General features: G+C 42.6%; 1 protein-coding gene across 1 annotated transcript in view; it reads left to right on the top strand.

Annotated features, from left to right (window-relative positions):
• The window catches only part of LOC143039557 (uncharacterized), a 230282-nt gene extending 214221 nt beyond the window's left edge, over positions 1–16061 (top strand). The window contains exon 3 of the mRNA XM_076209755.1: positions 11119–16061. Within this exon, the coding sequence (XP_076065870.1) occupies positions 11119–11234 (116 nt within the window). The 3' untranslated portion in view covers positions 11235–16061. The remainder of the gene's footprint in view (positions 1–11118) is intronic.
• Positions 16062–17357: the final 1296 nt, after the last annotated feature.

Here is a 17357-nt window from a genome sequence, read left to right as displayed (position 1 = left end):
ACTATAAGAGGTTCTTATAAGGTCGGAAGAGACTGGGAAACGTTTCTCCACGCCCTCGTTGCTCATTTCCTTGCTGAACGCTTCTATAACTGCCGTTGTAGATTGTCACTGATCTTCTTCATTGGTAATAATGGACATTAGCGGAGTCCCTCAGGGTTCTGTTTTGTTCCCAAGTCTTTTCCTCCTGACCAGAAACGATTTACTTGAATGTATATCTTGTCCTGTACATGGTAACGAAAAAGGCATCATTTTACATATCTATCATTCACAAACATACACAGACACACACACACACTCATACACACACACTCCTACAAAAACACGTACTGTGGCGCATTTGGTAGAGTTCTCGACTGCCAATACGGTGGTCCGGGTTCAAATCCCACCCAAGGCTGAAATAATTTCAGTATTGCTGCGCTGTGGGTTGTTACTCTAACTCCCGTGGGCGACGAGTTGTGTGTGTGTGCGTTTAAGGTCACGGCATTACCCACAGATCGGCCATATACGAGCTCAGAGCTCTCTTCCGGGAGGGAAATAGCTATTGATCACGAGTCCAACACGTGATCCAAAGACCATGGTGGAGACCACGGTCAATCACACTCCTACAAACACACGTACTGTGTGTGTTCATGTTTATTGGCCCCTTAAAAGCGAGTTTTGCACATTAACTATGAAAGTATCCAGTACAACATCAAAGTTGACGCAGTCACACAAACTGACACAATACAAAGAGCACCGTCTGCGACATAGCCGGACGTGTGTGAGACTCTTGCATTAAGCCCTAATATGGAGTCTGAGGGGAAGAAGAGGAGAAGGTAACGGGGTCTATGCTTTACACCTCCCATTGGCGCAGTAATCAAGTGAGTTGACGGCGAGTCAGATCTGAGCATTAAATTGGCAGAATCTACAGACGGCAGGATTTCAATGTTCAAACGATTGTAGGAAAGAAAACGCGTATGTACTTGCTAGTTTTAATTAAATAATATAGATCGTGTTTGTATATATATATATATATATATATATATATATATATATATATATATAATATAGTTATATATATATATATATATATATATATATATATATATCACTGCCAAGTAACGTCGTAACACATTTGTATAAATGCACTAAAAACCCACTGTTGGTTGGATTAAGAAAAGAAAGGAAATAACGATTTCCGTATATTTCGATCACTAGCTGTGATCCTCTTCAGCGGAATACACACACACACACACACACATATATATATGTGTGTGTGTGTGTGTGTGTGTGTGTGTGTGTGTGTGTGTGTGTGTGTGTGTGTGTGTGTGTGTGTGTGTGTGTGTGTGTGTGTGTGTGTAAATACCACCTTGTCAACATGAAGTAGCCTCACTGCGACCAATATCATATCAACAGAGCATGTTCCACGCAGGTAGGAATGACCACCATGAAAAAAAAAAAACGAAAATAGTCATGAAGACAAAAGCAATTAAGTGTTCGCAATTTCTAAGTGGTGTTTCTACGTGCATACTGTCTTATATGCGTTAATTTTATTATTTTTCTATCTCCCTCTCTAGCTCCTAATTCCTCTGTTTCTTCCTCAATAACTCCCCCTTTGTATCTATAAATTTGCCTCTTCCATCCTTGACGCATTTTTCTCCAAACGCTCTCTAACATTCTTTTATTACATTCCTTAATCTTTTGTTTTTATTTTTGTTATTTATTGTGAAATCTCCATCTCTTTTACATCAATTCATTCAAGCACTCTCCTACGCTCATTCCATCCCATTCCATTTTCGTTTTTTTTTTCTTGCTATTTATTGTAAAATTTCCATCTCTACATCAGTTCTCTCAAGCACTCTTATACGCTTTCATTTCAATTCCCAATTTTTTTCTTTTTTTTTTCTTTTTGTTGTTTATTGTGAAATTTCCATCTTTTCTACACCAATTCTCCCAAGCACTCTCTTATTTTCTCATTCCAATTCCTATGTCTCTTTTTCTTTCGTTCTATTTTTCTGGTATTTATTGTCACTTTCCCAGTGTTTCGCTCATCATTTCTCCCCCCTCACGTGCCCAAACCTCAGCAAAACTCGCTAATTATCTCACTTTTTCCATTCATTTCTTTTTCGTTCATTTTTCTCATATTTCTGTAATTGGGATTCTGCCCATTTCCTTCACTCTAACGTCCGTTTACTGCCCTGGTTCTCGACCTTTTTCCCTCTTTTCGACATTTTTCCCGCCGTTTCCCACCTTTTTCCTGAATTCTTAATATATGTCTGGCTCCCCTTCATTTTTATCCCCAAATCCAGACCCACCAAAAAAGTAATATAAAAAAGCGATAATGAATTGTTGATGAAGAGAAATCCTTTGCTTTTTTACAAAGTTACAAAGGATTACAAAGGATTACAAAGGCGGAGCATGCCGATAGGAGACCTTTTGGTCCATAACTAGGTCAGATGCTGAAAAAATTATAATAATGATAAATAAATAAAAATAAATAAATAAATAAAAATTATAATAATATAGATAATAATAAATAAAATGAATAAATGCATAGGTATAGTTGAATAATAAACAAACAGGTAAATAGTAAATAATGATAATCAATAGTCATAACTCATATTTGATAGATTTTTGTGATATGCTTAACTTATATTCAGACTTCGTAAATTATAAAGAAATGTATAATTTGTAACAGCAGGACGCGTGCCCCTTTAAGTTCTTGCCATGTCCCCCCAAATTGAAAACCACTGGTAACACTTAAAGGATCACTGAAATTTGGACAATGAACGAAAAGTTTTGGAAACTGAGCGAATAATAGTGGCAATTGAACGAAAAATTGTGGAAACTGAAGGGAAAATTGTGGACAGGGAGTGAAATGTTGTGGAAAATGGGAGAAGAAGTGTGAACTGGGAGCGAAAAGTTGTGGAAATTGAATGAAAACATGTGGAAACTAGACGAACTTTTGTGAATGTTGAACGAAAATTTGTGGAAACTGGAGGAAAATGTGTGGAGAGCGAGCTAAAATTTGTGGACAGCGAACAAAAATATTGAAAACAGAACGAAAATTTGCGGAAACTGAACAAAAATACGTGGAATATTAACGAAAAATAGGTGGACAGGGAACGAAAAATTATGGAAAATAAACGAAAACTTGTGAACAGTGAAGGAAAACTTAAAGACTATTTTAAATAAATCTAGACTATTTATTTATTTTTTTTTTAGATGTTTCTCGGAATTTCTGGGTTTATTTGTGAAATTAAAAAAATATTTGCATAAATCACCTAAGACAAACATGATGTTTTCCTAAAATGATACAAACTCAGCGCGCGACAAAATTAAATTTTTCTTGAACACTTAAGCTTCTATTCTGTCTAAAGGTGGCGGCACGCTTAGCATTTCTCGCTAGCATGCTACTCGCTTTTGCTACTCCGTTTGAGTAGAAACGACTTCTGTTACGATCTTTTGTTTCCCAAAAATCAAACAACTCTTTAGTAATAGAACGAGAATCTGAATGACGAAGAACTAAGATTAAAAAATAGTCTAGATTTATTGAAAATAGTCTTTAAGTTTTCCTTCACTGTTCACAAGTTTTCGTTTATTTTCCATAATTTTTCGTTCCCTGTCCACCTATTTTTCGTTAGGATTCAACGTATTTTTGTTCAGTTTCCGCAAACTTTCGTTCTGTTTTCAACATTTTTGTTCGCTGTCCACAAATTTTAGCTCGCTCTCCACACATTTTCCTTCAGTTTCCACAAATTTTCGTTCAACTTTCACAAAAGTTCGTCTAGTTTCCACATGTTTTCATTCAATTTTTTAATCAACCTAGAATACGAATGTTAGACACACAATTGTCGAGATGTTCTTACAAAAGTCTAGAATGTTGTCACCGAAGTCGCTTCTACTCGAACAAACTAGCAAAAGTGAGTAGCATTCTAGCCTAGTGTGCCGTCGTTGGACAAACTATAATCTTTAAAGTATGGGAGGCCGTAATGAGATACTTCAACCAGGTTTTCTAAAAAAAAATCCCATTTTCTTTTCTAAACTGTTTTAAATTCCCATTTTCTGTGTTGCAAGAGACTTGCCATGTACCCCCTTCCCCCATTTTCATCCTTCTCACGTTAAGTAAACAAATTCGGGCAATAAATTCCAGGATACAATTCTCCCAGGAAGTTTGAGAAACAAAAGCGCATCGCAATATGTCGCTGCGACGCCGATTTATAAACAAAGAAATGTGCAAAACATCAACAAGCTTCCCTATTAATCTATAAGTTATGACCCCCGATGGCGGCCCCGAAAGGCGAAACAAACTTTCGAAATCTGTGGAGGAAAAAAAAAGAGGAAAAAAGAAAAAGAAGAAAAAGAAGAGGAGAAAGTGTCCAAATCAGAGGAGGAGGAAGAAGAAGGAGAGGAGGAAGAGTAAAAACGAAAAACCAGAGGTAGAAGAAGGAGAGGAGGAAGAGGAAGGAGAGGAGAAAGAAGAGTAAAAACGAAAAACAAGAGGAAGAAGAAGGAGAGGAGGAAGAGGAAGGAGAGGAGGAAGAGTAAAAACGAAAAACCAGAGGTAGAAGAAGGAGAGGAGGAAGAGGAAGGAGAGGAGAAAGAAGAGTAAAAACGAAAAACAAGAGGAAGAAGAAGGAGAGGAGGAAGAGGAAGAAGAAGGAGAGGAGGAAGAGGAGGAAGAAGAGTGAAAGAGAGAAACAAGAGGAAGAAGAAGGAGAGGAGGAAGAGTAAGGAGAGGAGAAAGAAGAGTAAAAACGAAAAACAAGAGGAAAAAGAAGGATAGGAGGAAGAGGAAGAAGAGGAGGAAGAAGAGTAAAAAAGAGAAACGAGAGGAAGAAGAAGGAGAGGAGGAAGAGGAAGGAGAGGAGGAAGAAGAGTAAAAGAGAGAAACAAGAGGAAGAAGAAGGAGAGGAGGAAGAGGAAGGAGAGGAGAAAGAAGAGTAAAAACGAAAAACAAGAGGAAGAGGAGAACGAGAGGAGGAAGAGGAAGGAGAGGAGGAAGAAGAGTAAAAGAGAGAAACAAGAGGAAGAAGAAGGAGAGGAGGAAGAGGAAGGAGAGGAGAAAGAAGAGTAAAAACGAAAAACAAGAGGAAGAAGAAGGAGAGGAGGAAGAGGAAGAAGAAGGAGAGGAGCAAGAGGAAGGAGAGGAGTAAGAAGAGTAAAAAAGAGAAACAAGAGGAAGAAGAGGGAGAGGAGCAAGAGGAAGGAGGGGAGGAAGAAGAAAAGTAAAATAAAAAAAAAACAAGAAGAAGAAGAAGAAGAAGAAAAAGAAGAAGGCGAGGAGGAAGGGGAAGGAGAGGAGGAAGGGGAAGAAAAGGAGGAAAAGGAATGATGGTGGAGGAGGGAAGAGGTGAAGGAGGAGAAAAGGAGAGAATGGCTGAGGGTTATAGAGACAAAGACATTTCAGTTCATCTTTTCGATCCTATTTAAAAAGAAAAACATTATATACGTGTGTGTGTGTGTGTGTGTGTGTGTGTGTGTGTGTGTGTGTGTGTGTGTGTGTGTGTGTGTGTGTGTGTGTGTGTGTGTGTGTGTGTGTGTGTGTGTGTGTGTGTGTGTGTGTGTGTGTGTGTGTGTGTGTGTGTGTGTGTGTGTGTGTGTGTGTGTGTGTGTGTGTGTGTGTGTGTAAAACCCCTCACTGAAAGCTTAATGCGTGAGAGGATGCCCCGTTTCCCTTTCTATATCATTCTCCCTCTATCTCCCACTCCCTTCCTCCCTCACTCTTCCCCTCCAACCTCCTTTCCTCCCTTCTTCCCTTCCCTCCCTCACTCCCCTTCCTCCCCTTCCTCCCTTTCCTCCCTCCCACCCTTTCCTCCATTTCCTTCCGTCAGTTACACAGGGTCTGCTTCTCGAAGTCTAAGAGGAAAAAAAAGAAGGAGGAGGAGGAGGAGAGGAGGAGGAGGAGAAGGAGGAGGAAGAGGCAGGGGGGAGGGGAGGAGAAGGAGGGCGAGGGGGAAGAGGAAAATGAGAAAGAAGGGGAGGAGGAGGGAAAGAAGGAGGAAAAGAGGTGGAGAGAAGGGGGAACAGGAGGAGAAGGAGGAGGAGGGGAGGAAGAGGAGGAGAAGAAGGAGGAGGAGGAGAAGAAGAAGGAGGAGGAGAAGAAGAAGAAGGAGGAGGAGCAGGAGGGGAGGAGGAGAAGGAGGAGGAGAAGAAGAAGGAGGAGGAGGAGCAGGAGGAAGAGGAGGAGGAGGAGGAGCAGGAGGAAGAGGAAGAGCAGGAGGAGGAGGAGGAGATGAGTTCAAGTTGGAAATGAGGAAAACTTTATGAGCATTTGTCTTTGGTAGCTGGCCCGGGATATGGCAGGCAGGCAGGAGGAGGAGGAGGAGGAGGGGGGTTGGGGAGGTGCGTCGCCCCTCCTCCTCCTCCCGAATCTGGCTGTGGCGCTGACAAGGAGTTGCAGATTGTAGGTTCTAGGTTGCAGGTTGCAGATTGCAGGTTGCAGGTTGCATGTTCTAGGTTGCAGTTTGCAGGTTGTAGGTTGCAGGTTGCAGTCTGTAGGTTGCCACGCAAGCTACCAGAAGTTTGACCTCAATTAAATGGTCGTGGTTTAGGAGTTTCCATGGGCGGGTTGACAATTTTTTTTTATCATGTTTCATATGCACGACGGTATCATGAGCTGAATAAAATCGTCTGAATTTAGCCAGAATAAGATATTCTAAGTACGGGAGCGAATAATAACAGATTCTATGATTCTTATCTGACTAAAATCGCCTGGATATTTAGGTCGTCTTTAGATAACAAAATAATTAACAATTTTGCAAAAAGAAAAAAAGAAAGTATATAATTTCTCACGTTTTCTGATGATTTTGTGAACAACGAGTGAGAAGATGTTGATTATGATAGAGATAGATAGGGAGATAGAGAGAGAGCGAGAGCGATCGAGAGAGAGAGAGAGAGAGAGAGAGCGAGAGAAAGAGAGAGAGAGAGAGATAAAGATAGAGAGAGAGAGAGAGAGAGAGAGCGAGAGAAAGAGAGAGAGGGCGAGCGATAGAGAGAGATAAACATAGAGATAGAGAGAGAGGGAGAGAGAGAGAGAGAGAGCGAGAGAGAGAAGGAATCCCGATAGGTCCCGAGCACATAAAGAGAAAATCTTACAAATTGGGCAAATCTTTCAGAAGCTTCCAGAAGCTTCCGGAAGCTTCAAGATACATCAAACGATACCAAATGAATTCCTCCTTTCTTGGAGTTTTCATGCCTATTCCGCTTCTTCCTCTCTCACTCACTCCTCCCCTCTCCTTCTCTCCCTCACTCTCTTCAACCTTGCCCTCCTCCCCCTCGCCCTCCCCCTTCCCCTTACTCTCCTTCTCTCCTTCCCACCTCTTTCCTCCCTCACTCTCCCTCTCTCCCTCACTCTCCTCCCCCTCGCTCGCCTCTTTTCCCTCGCTCTCCTTCTCTCCCTCTCTCCCTGTCTCCCTCTCCTTCCTCCTCCTCCTTTTCCTTCCCTCCTCTCACTTTCTTTCCCTCCTCTCTCTACCTTTCCCCTCTCCACTTCTTACCTCTCCTCCCCTCCCCTTATCCCCCTTTTTCTTCCTCTATCCTTCCTCCCTCTCCCCAGCGGCCCTTAAGCCTTGTCCCCTGCGACAAAAAGAAAAGAATATAATGATGACATAAGCTTTCATCAGGAATCTAAAGAATTCAGTGCAGCTAATTAATAATTTCACAACAGTCGAGAAATAATATTTCTGTGATAACAGCCTGTGTATCTTCTCCTCTCACACAAGCTTCTTATTGTTAAGATAATGACGTATGACGTTGTAAAAATAAATAAACGAAAATAGCTAATATATCGTGATGATCTGAGGGTCACTCTTCTAGTGAATAAAGTCGTCGTGATATTATCTTAGAGAGTTAAGATTGAGCGGAGAGATTTTTGACTCCAGTTCATTAGAGAAAATGTGAACTTCATCCATCACAACTTATGACGACGATGAGCCATGTCACGTGACGGGCGTGGTTTGGGTGACGTGCCCAATCTCATAAGGGTAAAGGGTGATAGTGTGGAAATGATTCGGCAGGGTGATGGACTCCCAAGGGTGAGGATGGCAAAGACTTGAAGCGATTAATTTTGGATCAGTGACTCAAGCGTTCGTGAGACGTAATTAGTAATGAAATGTGGACGTGACCCGTAGATTGATCTGATGATGATCTTGGTCGTTCTTTCCATATACAGAATAGTATTGAAATATGGTTAATGCAACCCGTAGATTGTTTTGTTTTTTTAGTTTGTTTGGTCCAGCGTTCCTTTGACTGTTGTTTTGAAATATGGCGGACGCGTTCCGTAGAGATTAAATTGTGACGATGTATCTTTGATCTGATAGGATGACGAATGAAACCCTAAAGGTTTCAGCTCTGAAAATCCCTCCAGGTATAATTTGTATCATTCATTTTCTTCTACTTAATTAGTGTGTGTAGCATAGGATAGGGCTTTCATATATTCTCTGAGGGCAGCCATGACGATACTGTAGTAACTCAGGATTAAGTAATTTGTGTCGTACCAATAAGTCGATGCAGTAAGGGGTCCACAAAGCTTGAAAGCTCGAGGAACACTGATCTAGGATACTGTATTCGAAATCCTTCTCTGTCTCTTCGAATCCACAACAGTTGACGGTAATCTGCCCAGTGTGAAGCGTGTACAAGAGTGAGTTCGAACAATCAGAGGCGACGCAACACTCCACGTAGTTCCACGGGGTCAGGGTCCTTCGCAGCCTCGTTCAAGAGGTGTCCGCGAGGTTTTCTTTGACCCGAATCGTTGTCTTCCAGTTACAAGTGGCCCGAAAGAACTGTCGCATTCCATCCCAACCCTATTCAATGCAAGGGTCGCGGCCCTTAATGCATTCGTTCAGGAGAGGGTCCAGGAAAAGGAGAGGGGGTCCCGATCCAAAACGCCCACAATCAAGCCCAATAAAGGTGCGCTTTCCTCGGTACGATCATCGTTCTACGATAATCGTTCATACCTCAACGATAATCGTCCAACGATTGTCTAGAGCACTCGTTCTTTGTTTTTAGCGACTCTAGCGGCAGTCGCTCGAAGCAAAACCGCCCCATTCAAAAATAAGGAATGAATGCTCTAGACAATCTTTGGACGATCCCCGTTGAGCCATGGACGATCATCGTTGACCCGTGAACGATCATTGTTGAACGATAATCGCACCGAGCAAAACGTACCTTAGATCCATAAAGAGGATATTTGTAGCTCTCCGCCCTCGCCCTCGCCCTCTACAGCGTCCTCTGAGGCTCCCTAACGAGGAACGAATAGTCAACAATACGGTGTGACAATTCGCAACAAACTCTAATTCATTCAGATAAAAATTGCCGCTGGTTTGAGGGATGGGAGTTGTAGAGGGGGGGTCCTGAGCCGGGGGGGGTGGATAGGGGGATAGGGGGGTAGGGGGTAGGGGGAGGGTCAATAGCAATCATAGGTAGAGACGAGCGGAAGTGAAGTGGTAGGGTTTGAAAGGGTAAAGCAACCCGTATACTGAAATCGAACAGAATTTAGGAACAATCTATTTAACGAAAATTTTTGAACGAATTTCTCTCTCTCTCTCTCTCTCTCTCTCTCTCTCTCTCTCTCTCTCTCTCTCTCTCTCTCTCTCTCTCTCTCTCTCTCTCTCTCTCTCTCTCTCTCTCTCTCTCTCTTTCTCTTTCTCTTTCCCTCTCTAAAAAAAAAAACTAGCAATACACACTAAGACTTATCAACTCACTTAGCAAGTCATGTTCGTGGGGTTCCCACGGATCAATTTCCATTAATTCCTTAGATACAATCTGTTCAATCTTGACATGTATAAGTGCTAGGTTCCGAATTACGCCAGAGGATTCGAGTCAGTTTAGAGAAAATTTCTGTCACGCAGTAAGATAGATGAAGTACAATAGTAACCTCCAGATTAGAAGGAGAAAGATTAATCCTTTTCAAGAAGTTAACCATATTAAGCTACGAGAACCATCAAACCATTTTCATTCTAACTAATACTAGGTAACTCTATCCAGATTACAGAAACCTTTGACCCGAAAAAATATTACTATTTAGCTTAAAAATGTGCAAAAACTTTTTTTTTTTTCTTAGGTGGGATATATCCTTCATGTTTTGAAACGCACGAAATATCTCCTAAATTCCATTTTGATCTTAAGGAATGTTGATTCTGGAAACTTCCTTCAGACTCCTCGACGACACAAAAATCCTCTTTCCTGTATAGAAGGCGTTGCCATGGCAACCAAGGCTGTCACTTCATTCCCATATATGTTTGTGTATATAGATTTTTGTGTGAGCATATAAGCATACCAGCTCTAGCGGACACACTCATACACACACACTCACACACACTCGCATACACACACACACACACACACACACACACACACACACTCGGTGGCGAGGTTGGTAGAGTCCCCGACTGTCGCTACGGCGGTCTGGGTTCGAATCCTGCCCAGGGCTGAAATAATTTCAGTATCACTGCGCTTCGAGTCGTTACTCCAACTCTCGTGGGCGGGGAGATGGGGTGTGTGTGTGTGCGTGTAAGGGTCACAGTATTACCCACATATGAGCTCTGAGCTCTCTTCCGGGAGAGAAATAGCTGTCGATCACGAGTCCAACACGTGATCCAAAGACCATGGTGAATCACACACACACACACACACACACACACACACACACACGCACACACACACACACACACACACACATACACACACACACACACACACACACACACACACACACACACACACACACACACACACACACACACACACACACACACACACACATACACTCACACAACAACAGTGACAGACAGTTACACACTTACACACACACACTTACACACACACACACATACACACACACACACACACACCTACACACACACACACACACACACACACACACACACACACACACACATTTAAAAACAGTTTAGATAAAATGAGATATGAAGACGGGACACCACGAGCATAGCTCCCCTTCCCGTAAAATACAACTAGGTAACTACAATTATGTAAATACACGCATGCACGCACACACGCACGCACGGACGCGCGCAAGCACATACGCACACACTCAAGTTTATTTTTGCATTTACATCAGTGTTCTTAGTGTTCATGTTTGTTCATCGTCTTGTTCATCGTTTTGTTCTTCCACAGGGTCTCTGGCGCGGCAAGGCTGGTTCCCAAGACAGTTCAGAGGCTTCCATGTGGACGATTCCCCCAGCAAGCGTCGCCTCGGAGGAATCCTCCCCTTCACCTACTCCCCCTACTAAACTCCCCAATCCCCCATAGCTACGCCAGAAGCGGGAAACTAACTCCATTCCCTCAGTCCCCCCCACCACCTCACTCCACCCCAAATCCATCAACTCCACATTGTAAACAGGGTGGGTGATGGGGGTGGTTATTGAAGATTTGCACCTCCCTCCCTCCCTCCCTCCCTCCTCCTCCTCCTCCTCCTCCTCCTCCTCCTCCTCCTCCTCCTCCTCCTCCTCCTTCCCCGACCTCTACGCGGTTACCGATGACGAAGAGTCTTCGAAGTCCCGTCTCAGTTCGCGGCCATCAACTTTACTTCGTCAGACCAAAATCTCTTCGTTTCCGTCGTCGGTTCCTCAGCAGGACTCCTCTTCTGTGTACCCCCCCGCAGACACTCCCAGGGTGTGAAGAAGAATTAAATAAAGTGATCCTTTCCCCTCCCCCTCTCCCCTTTTACCAACTCCCAGCCCTGACTCCACGTCATTTCCGGTTTCCTTCAAGACCTCTTCCAGAAGCTTCTGGCTCCTTGGGGTCAGATACCTCCACTTCGATACACCCTCCCCCTCATGTCCTGGAGACCTCCTTGCCTCCACTTCTCATCCTACACTAACCCCCCACCCCCCCACCCCCCGCCCTACATGAATCCATGATGTCTACGTATGCTTATCTACATGTTGTAGAAATTGTACCTCTGTCTCTTTTGTATTTAGCATGTCCTGGAATTAACATCTCCTCGTTTCTCATCCTCCATGTAACTCATAACCTAGAGGCTCTACACCTCCATATCGCCGCCATAGCCTCCATGTTTCAACCGTGACTACACCTCCAAAGCTCTATGTATATTATATCATTAGCACTATTTCTTCGTTTTCCTTTTACAGCCGAAGGAATTACCATCCTGTACACGACACATGCTCGAGACTGTCCCCCCCACCTTCTGCCTCTACCTACCTCATATCCTGAAGACCCTGAACCTTGCTGAAACTCATGAAAGTCCTGAACCTGAAACCCAACACATGACATGATGGATCTTGTACCGTTCCCGGTTGCAGACTCTATGGTCGAACAGACCCTGGAAATGTTCTTTCGTCCTGACCATCCCACGACCTCGACACCACCTTCCATCCCCCGTGATGGTCACTCCTGAAGCGCGCGTGTACGTTCTTCGTTCTTCGTGGACTAAAAGGTTGTGAGTTTGACTTCGGACAGACAGGGGGAAGGCACGGGGGAAGGCGAAATGTAGATTTTAGTCAGGATACTTTGGTCCTCGGGTTGATTCTTTCTTCATTTAAGTTTCAACAATATTACGGCAAAGTGGCTGGATCAATTTCGATACAACCTTGATCAAGTGTGAACAGTGGTCATTCTATGAATCCACTAGATTATTTTGAGATTAACTGGATCAAGATTAATGTTAAGATCACTTAGGCTTGAACAACAAAATCCCGGTCATAACTTTCTTAAAATTTGCTCAATTTACTTCAAACCAAAACCAAAATTATCTTTACATTCCTTACTTATGATCCCGCTTTCCATCGTGAAAGTAAAAATACATATCCACCTTTCTCAAAAACAAATCTTCGGTTAAAAAAGATAAGATCGGTTGATTTGGCATCCTCTCTGCAGTTAGACATATATTCATCTATTCATATATATTCATTCTCGTGTGTGCATATATCTCTCATTTATCTGATATTTGTATATCTATTATTTATCTGTTTGTCTATCTTTGTATCTATATCTCTCACTTAATATGACAATTCAGTTACGTTCATATTTCTTTGTTTGATGATTAGTAAATTAATTTAACTTTGCTTATCTTTATTTCTGGGCACCCAAAAAATCACCCTGAGAGATATTAGAATTTTTTCTAACTAAAATGATATCTATAAGATACAATTGTAAATAAAAACGAAAACGATCACACACACACGGGCGCGCGCACACACACACACACACACACACACACACACACACACACACAAATCCTCAGTATCTCAAGTTTACATTCAAAGTTTTACTTTCCGTTTTCTTCACAAACTTGAAGTTGACTCTCTCTCTCTCTCTCTCTCTCTCTCTCTCTCTCTCTCTCTCTCTCTCTCTCTCTCTCTCTCTCTCTCTCTCTCTCTCTCTCTCTCTCTCTTTCTCTCTATCTATATATATTCATTTATCTATCTCTTTCTCTATATCTATATATATTTATCTATCTATATGTCTATAATATCTATCTATCTATCATTCTCCAGATTACTGAAGTTGATCGGATTACAAAATTCCTTCGGTCGTGAGCTTATCTCAACTCGTCAGATTGCTTTAGTCATCAGGATTTGTCTGGATGTAACAAGAATACCATTTCTCTAAATGGTTTCGAAAATTATTATCTCTCGTGACATTGGTCCATTCCTAATCCCTCACTGCCGCAGTCCGTGTGCATTTAATTGTATTTTCTTATACATACATAAAAAACATACAGACATATACACACCACACACATACATATGGTACGTCTGCATGCATACGTGCATACATACATGCACATGCATACATACGTACGTATATATAAAATACGTACGTATACATAAAACATATATATATATACATATATATATATATATATATAATCATAAACACATTAATATACACATACACATGTACTTTTTATAAGCATAACATCAAATATTCGTGTATTTACATATTTCATTACATGAGTTCGTGTATAAGGACTTACATACACATCTACGTGTACACACACACACACTCTCGTGGCGCAGTGGTAGAGTTCTTGGCTGCCACTACGGCGGTCCGGTTTCGAAACCCGCCCAGGGCTGAAATAATATCAGTATCGCTGCGCTGCGGGTCGGTACTCTAACTCTCGTTGGCGGGGAGTTGGGTGTGTGTGTGTGCACGTAAGGTCACAGCATTACCCATAGATCGGTCATATATGAGCTCTGAGCTCTCTTCCGGGAGGGAAATAGCTATCGACCACGAGTCCAACACGTAATCCAAGACCATGGTGAACCATGGTGAATCACACACACACATACACACACACACATACACACACACACACACACACACACACACACACACACACACACACACACACACACACACACACACACACACACACACACACACACACACACACACACACACACACACACACACGGTATAGGTCTGATACACCCAAGTAGGGTCAAATTGGAAATGACAAAATAGCGAGCAATTAAAAAGAAAGTTTGAGATTTCTAAATGGAGTGAAAATTTTAATATTCTTTCCTTAATCACGCCTCCACCCTCCCTCCCTCTCTCCCTCCTTCCCTCTCTCTTCCCTAATTGGAAAACGACTAATCCCTGGGATTTCGTGGATAAATCCCATAAATCAGGTTATTTATGCTAACGTGACCCCTCCCCCTCCCCCACTCCCCCTCCCCCCGACCCCAACGTCACGTGATTATATTAATCTAATTGGTGAAATAAGATTTGTCAAGATTATTAGAGCCTCTGGTCTTTACTCCTTGGACTGAAGAGAATCTTTGACGTCAGAAATAATAACATATATAAAGTCCGCCACAGTATCGAAGAAGTTAGAACAGCGTTTCATAACCTTGGGTGTTAGGGCATCCTACGGGTGATGGAATTACTTTGAGTGGGTTTTGGGAAGTGCTGAATACATGGAAGTGCTTCATTTCACTTCCCTTTATCCTTCTTGTCATCAGACGCTATCCAGAGTCAAGGAAGCGCTACATTACCCAGACCTGAACACAGGGATGCCCTTAGGATTGGAAAAGATTAAAAGGAAAAAGTGAGTTAAGGTGATGACGTGGTTTAAACGTTAGCAAGCACAACCGTGCGTTTGGAGAGGAAGGAGGAGAGAGTTTGAAAGCCGTGAAACATCGAATTAAAATATTTGTTCTTCTTGCAACGCCATCGGTTCAAGAACTGTGCAAGATGGCATCTCGAAAGGTCACGTTACCCGTGGACAGATTGCGCAAAGTTCTTAATTTGCGCAACTGAGTCCCGTGGACAGACTGCGCAAAGTTCTTGATTTGCGCAACTTAGTCCCTTGGACAGACTGCGCAAGGCGTTGGATGGGGTTCTTAATTTGCGCAACTTAGTTCGTGGCTGGACTGCGCAAAGGACAATGTCGTACATCGAGCTAGAAAGTTGAATGTCAGATTGCGCAAGGAAATGGTTGCTGGACTTACATTGCGCAATATAGTTCGTGGCTGGACTGCGCAAGTAAGTACATAGAATTACCCAGTGCGCAAGTAGATGAATGGATAATGAGACTGCGCAACGAAGATCGTGGCTGAACTGCGCAGAGAAATGAAGCAAGTTAGAACGCGCAAAGATGGAAGACATCTTGATTGCGTAATCATGTTCGTGGCTGGACTGCGCAAGAAATGCTGCATAGCGCAACCAAGATCGTCTCTGGACTGCGCAAGGCAATGGAGGTCTTACACTGCGCAAACAAATGTGTTGTTGGATTGCGCAAGGACACAGAGGAAGGTGCAGATCGCGCAAGGCGTTAGATTGGTTCCTGCGCAATCAAGAATCAAGAGATCGCGCAGAAATACCTGAGGACTCGGTTGCGCAAGTTTGTAACTGGACTGCGCAAGGTGTGACCTCGGACTGCGCAAGGACGCTAGTGGCTGGACTGCGCAAAGGAGAGGACCAAATCTGAGACTGCGCAACAAAGTTCGTGGCTGGACTGCGCAAAAGGATTTGAGTCCTCTCTTGCGCAGGTACGGGAGGGTCTGTTGCGCAGAACTGAACATTATCTATTTATTTATTTATTTATTTATTTATTTATTTATTTATTTATTTATTTATTTATTTTATTTTATTTTATTTTATTTTATTTTATTTTATTTTATTCTAATTTTATTTTATTTTATCTTATTTTATTTCATTTTATATTATTTTACTTTATTATCTTATTTATTCATCTATTGTACGAAGAGGTTTACATAGCATATGCACTCTCCTTCAGTGTTCCTGGGTCACCCTTCAGCTGAATAAAATCCTCTGAAATAACAGATAATAAAATTAACCATCAAAATGTTCATCCCTACAACACATCTCCTTCATGTGTTTTTCAGGGCGACGCCAAGTGACTGCCATTTGCACCAGCTAGTGTAAACTTGATCAGAATACGAGAAAACACACACACACACACACACACACACGAACAAGTTCGGGTGTGCATGTGTGTATAAGGTCACCGCATTACCCATAGATCGGGATCATATATGAGTTTTGAGTTCTCGTCCGGGGGGATAAGAGTTGTCGATCACTAGGCCAACACGTGATCCAAGACCGTGGTGAATCACACGCACATGCACACACACATAAACGCATAAACACACACAAACAAATGTAGTTTTTGTCGTTGAATACAAAACATCAAGAAGATATGTTTTATAATCTATAGAGAGGCAGAGAGAAGGGGAGAGAGAGAAAGAGAGAAAGAGAGAGAGAGAGAGTCAGCCCGAAAGTGGAGGGGACCATGAGTATTTGCATTTTTCTCTTCCTCTCTTTCTGTCCGCCAGACTGTCTGAATTTTTTCTTTTATTTTTCATTTTAATCTCGTAATTAGCCTTCGCATCTTTTGCCCTTTCCTCTCTCTCCTCCTTCTCCTTCTCCTCTTCCATCTCTTCCTCCATCTCCTTCTCCTCTTCCTTCTCTTCCTCCTTCTCCTTCTCCTCTTCCTTCTCTTCCTCCTTCTCCTTCTCTCCTTTCTTCTCTTCCTCCATCTCCTTCTCCCCTTTCTTTCCCACCTCCTCTTCCTTCTCTTCCTCCACCTCCCTCTCCTCTTCCTTCTCTTCCTCCTCCCCTTTCTTTCCCTCCTCCTTCACCTTCTCTCCCTTCTCTTCCTCCTCCTCATTCTCTCCTTCCTTCTCTTCCTCCTTCTCCTCTTTTCCTTGTTTTCTTCTTATTCTTATCTTATTATACTTTCTTCTTTTCGTTTTCCTTATTCTCCCGTCCCTTTCCCTCCTCATCCTTCTCTTCTTCATCCTTCTCCTCTCCCTCCTCCTCCTCTCCCTCCTCCTCTTCCTCCTCCTCCCCCTCCTCTCCCTCCTCCACCTCTTCCTCTTCATCTTCCTTCTCCTTCTCCTCCTCCTCCTCCTTCTCCTCCT

The sequence above is a fragment of the Oratosquilla oratoria genome, chromosome 26 (genome assembly GCF_046742065.1).
Source record: "Oratosquilla oratoria isolate Oo_2021 chromosome 26, ASM4674206v1, whole genome shotgun sequence".
In the NCBI taxonomy this organism is placed as follows: domain Eukaryota; kingdom Metazoa; phylum Arthropoda; class Malacostraca; order Stomatopoda; family Squillidae; genus Oratosquilla; species Oratosquilla oratoria.
This window is presented reverse-complemented; position numbering and strand designations above follow the sequence as displayed.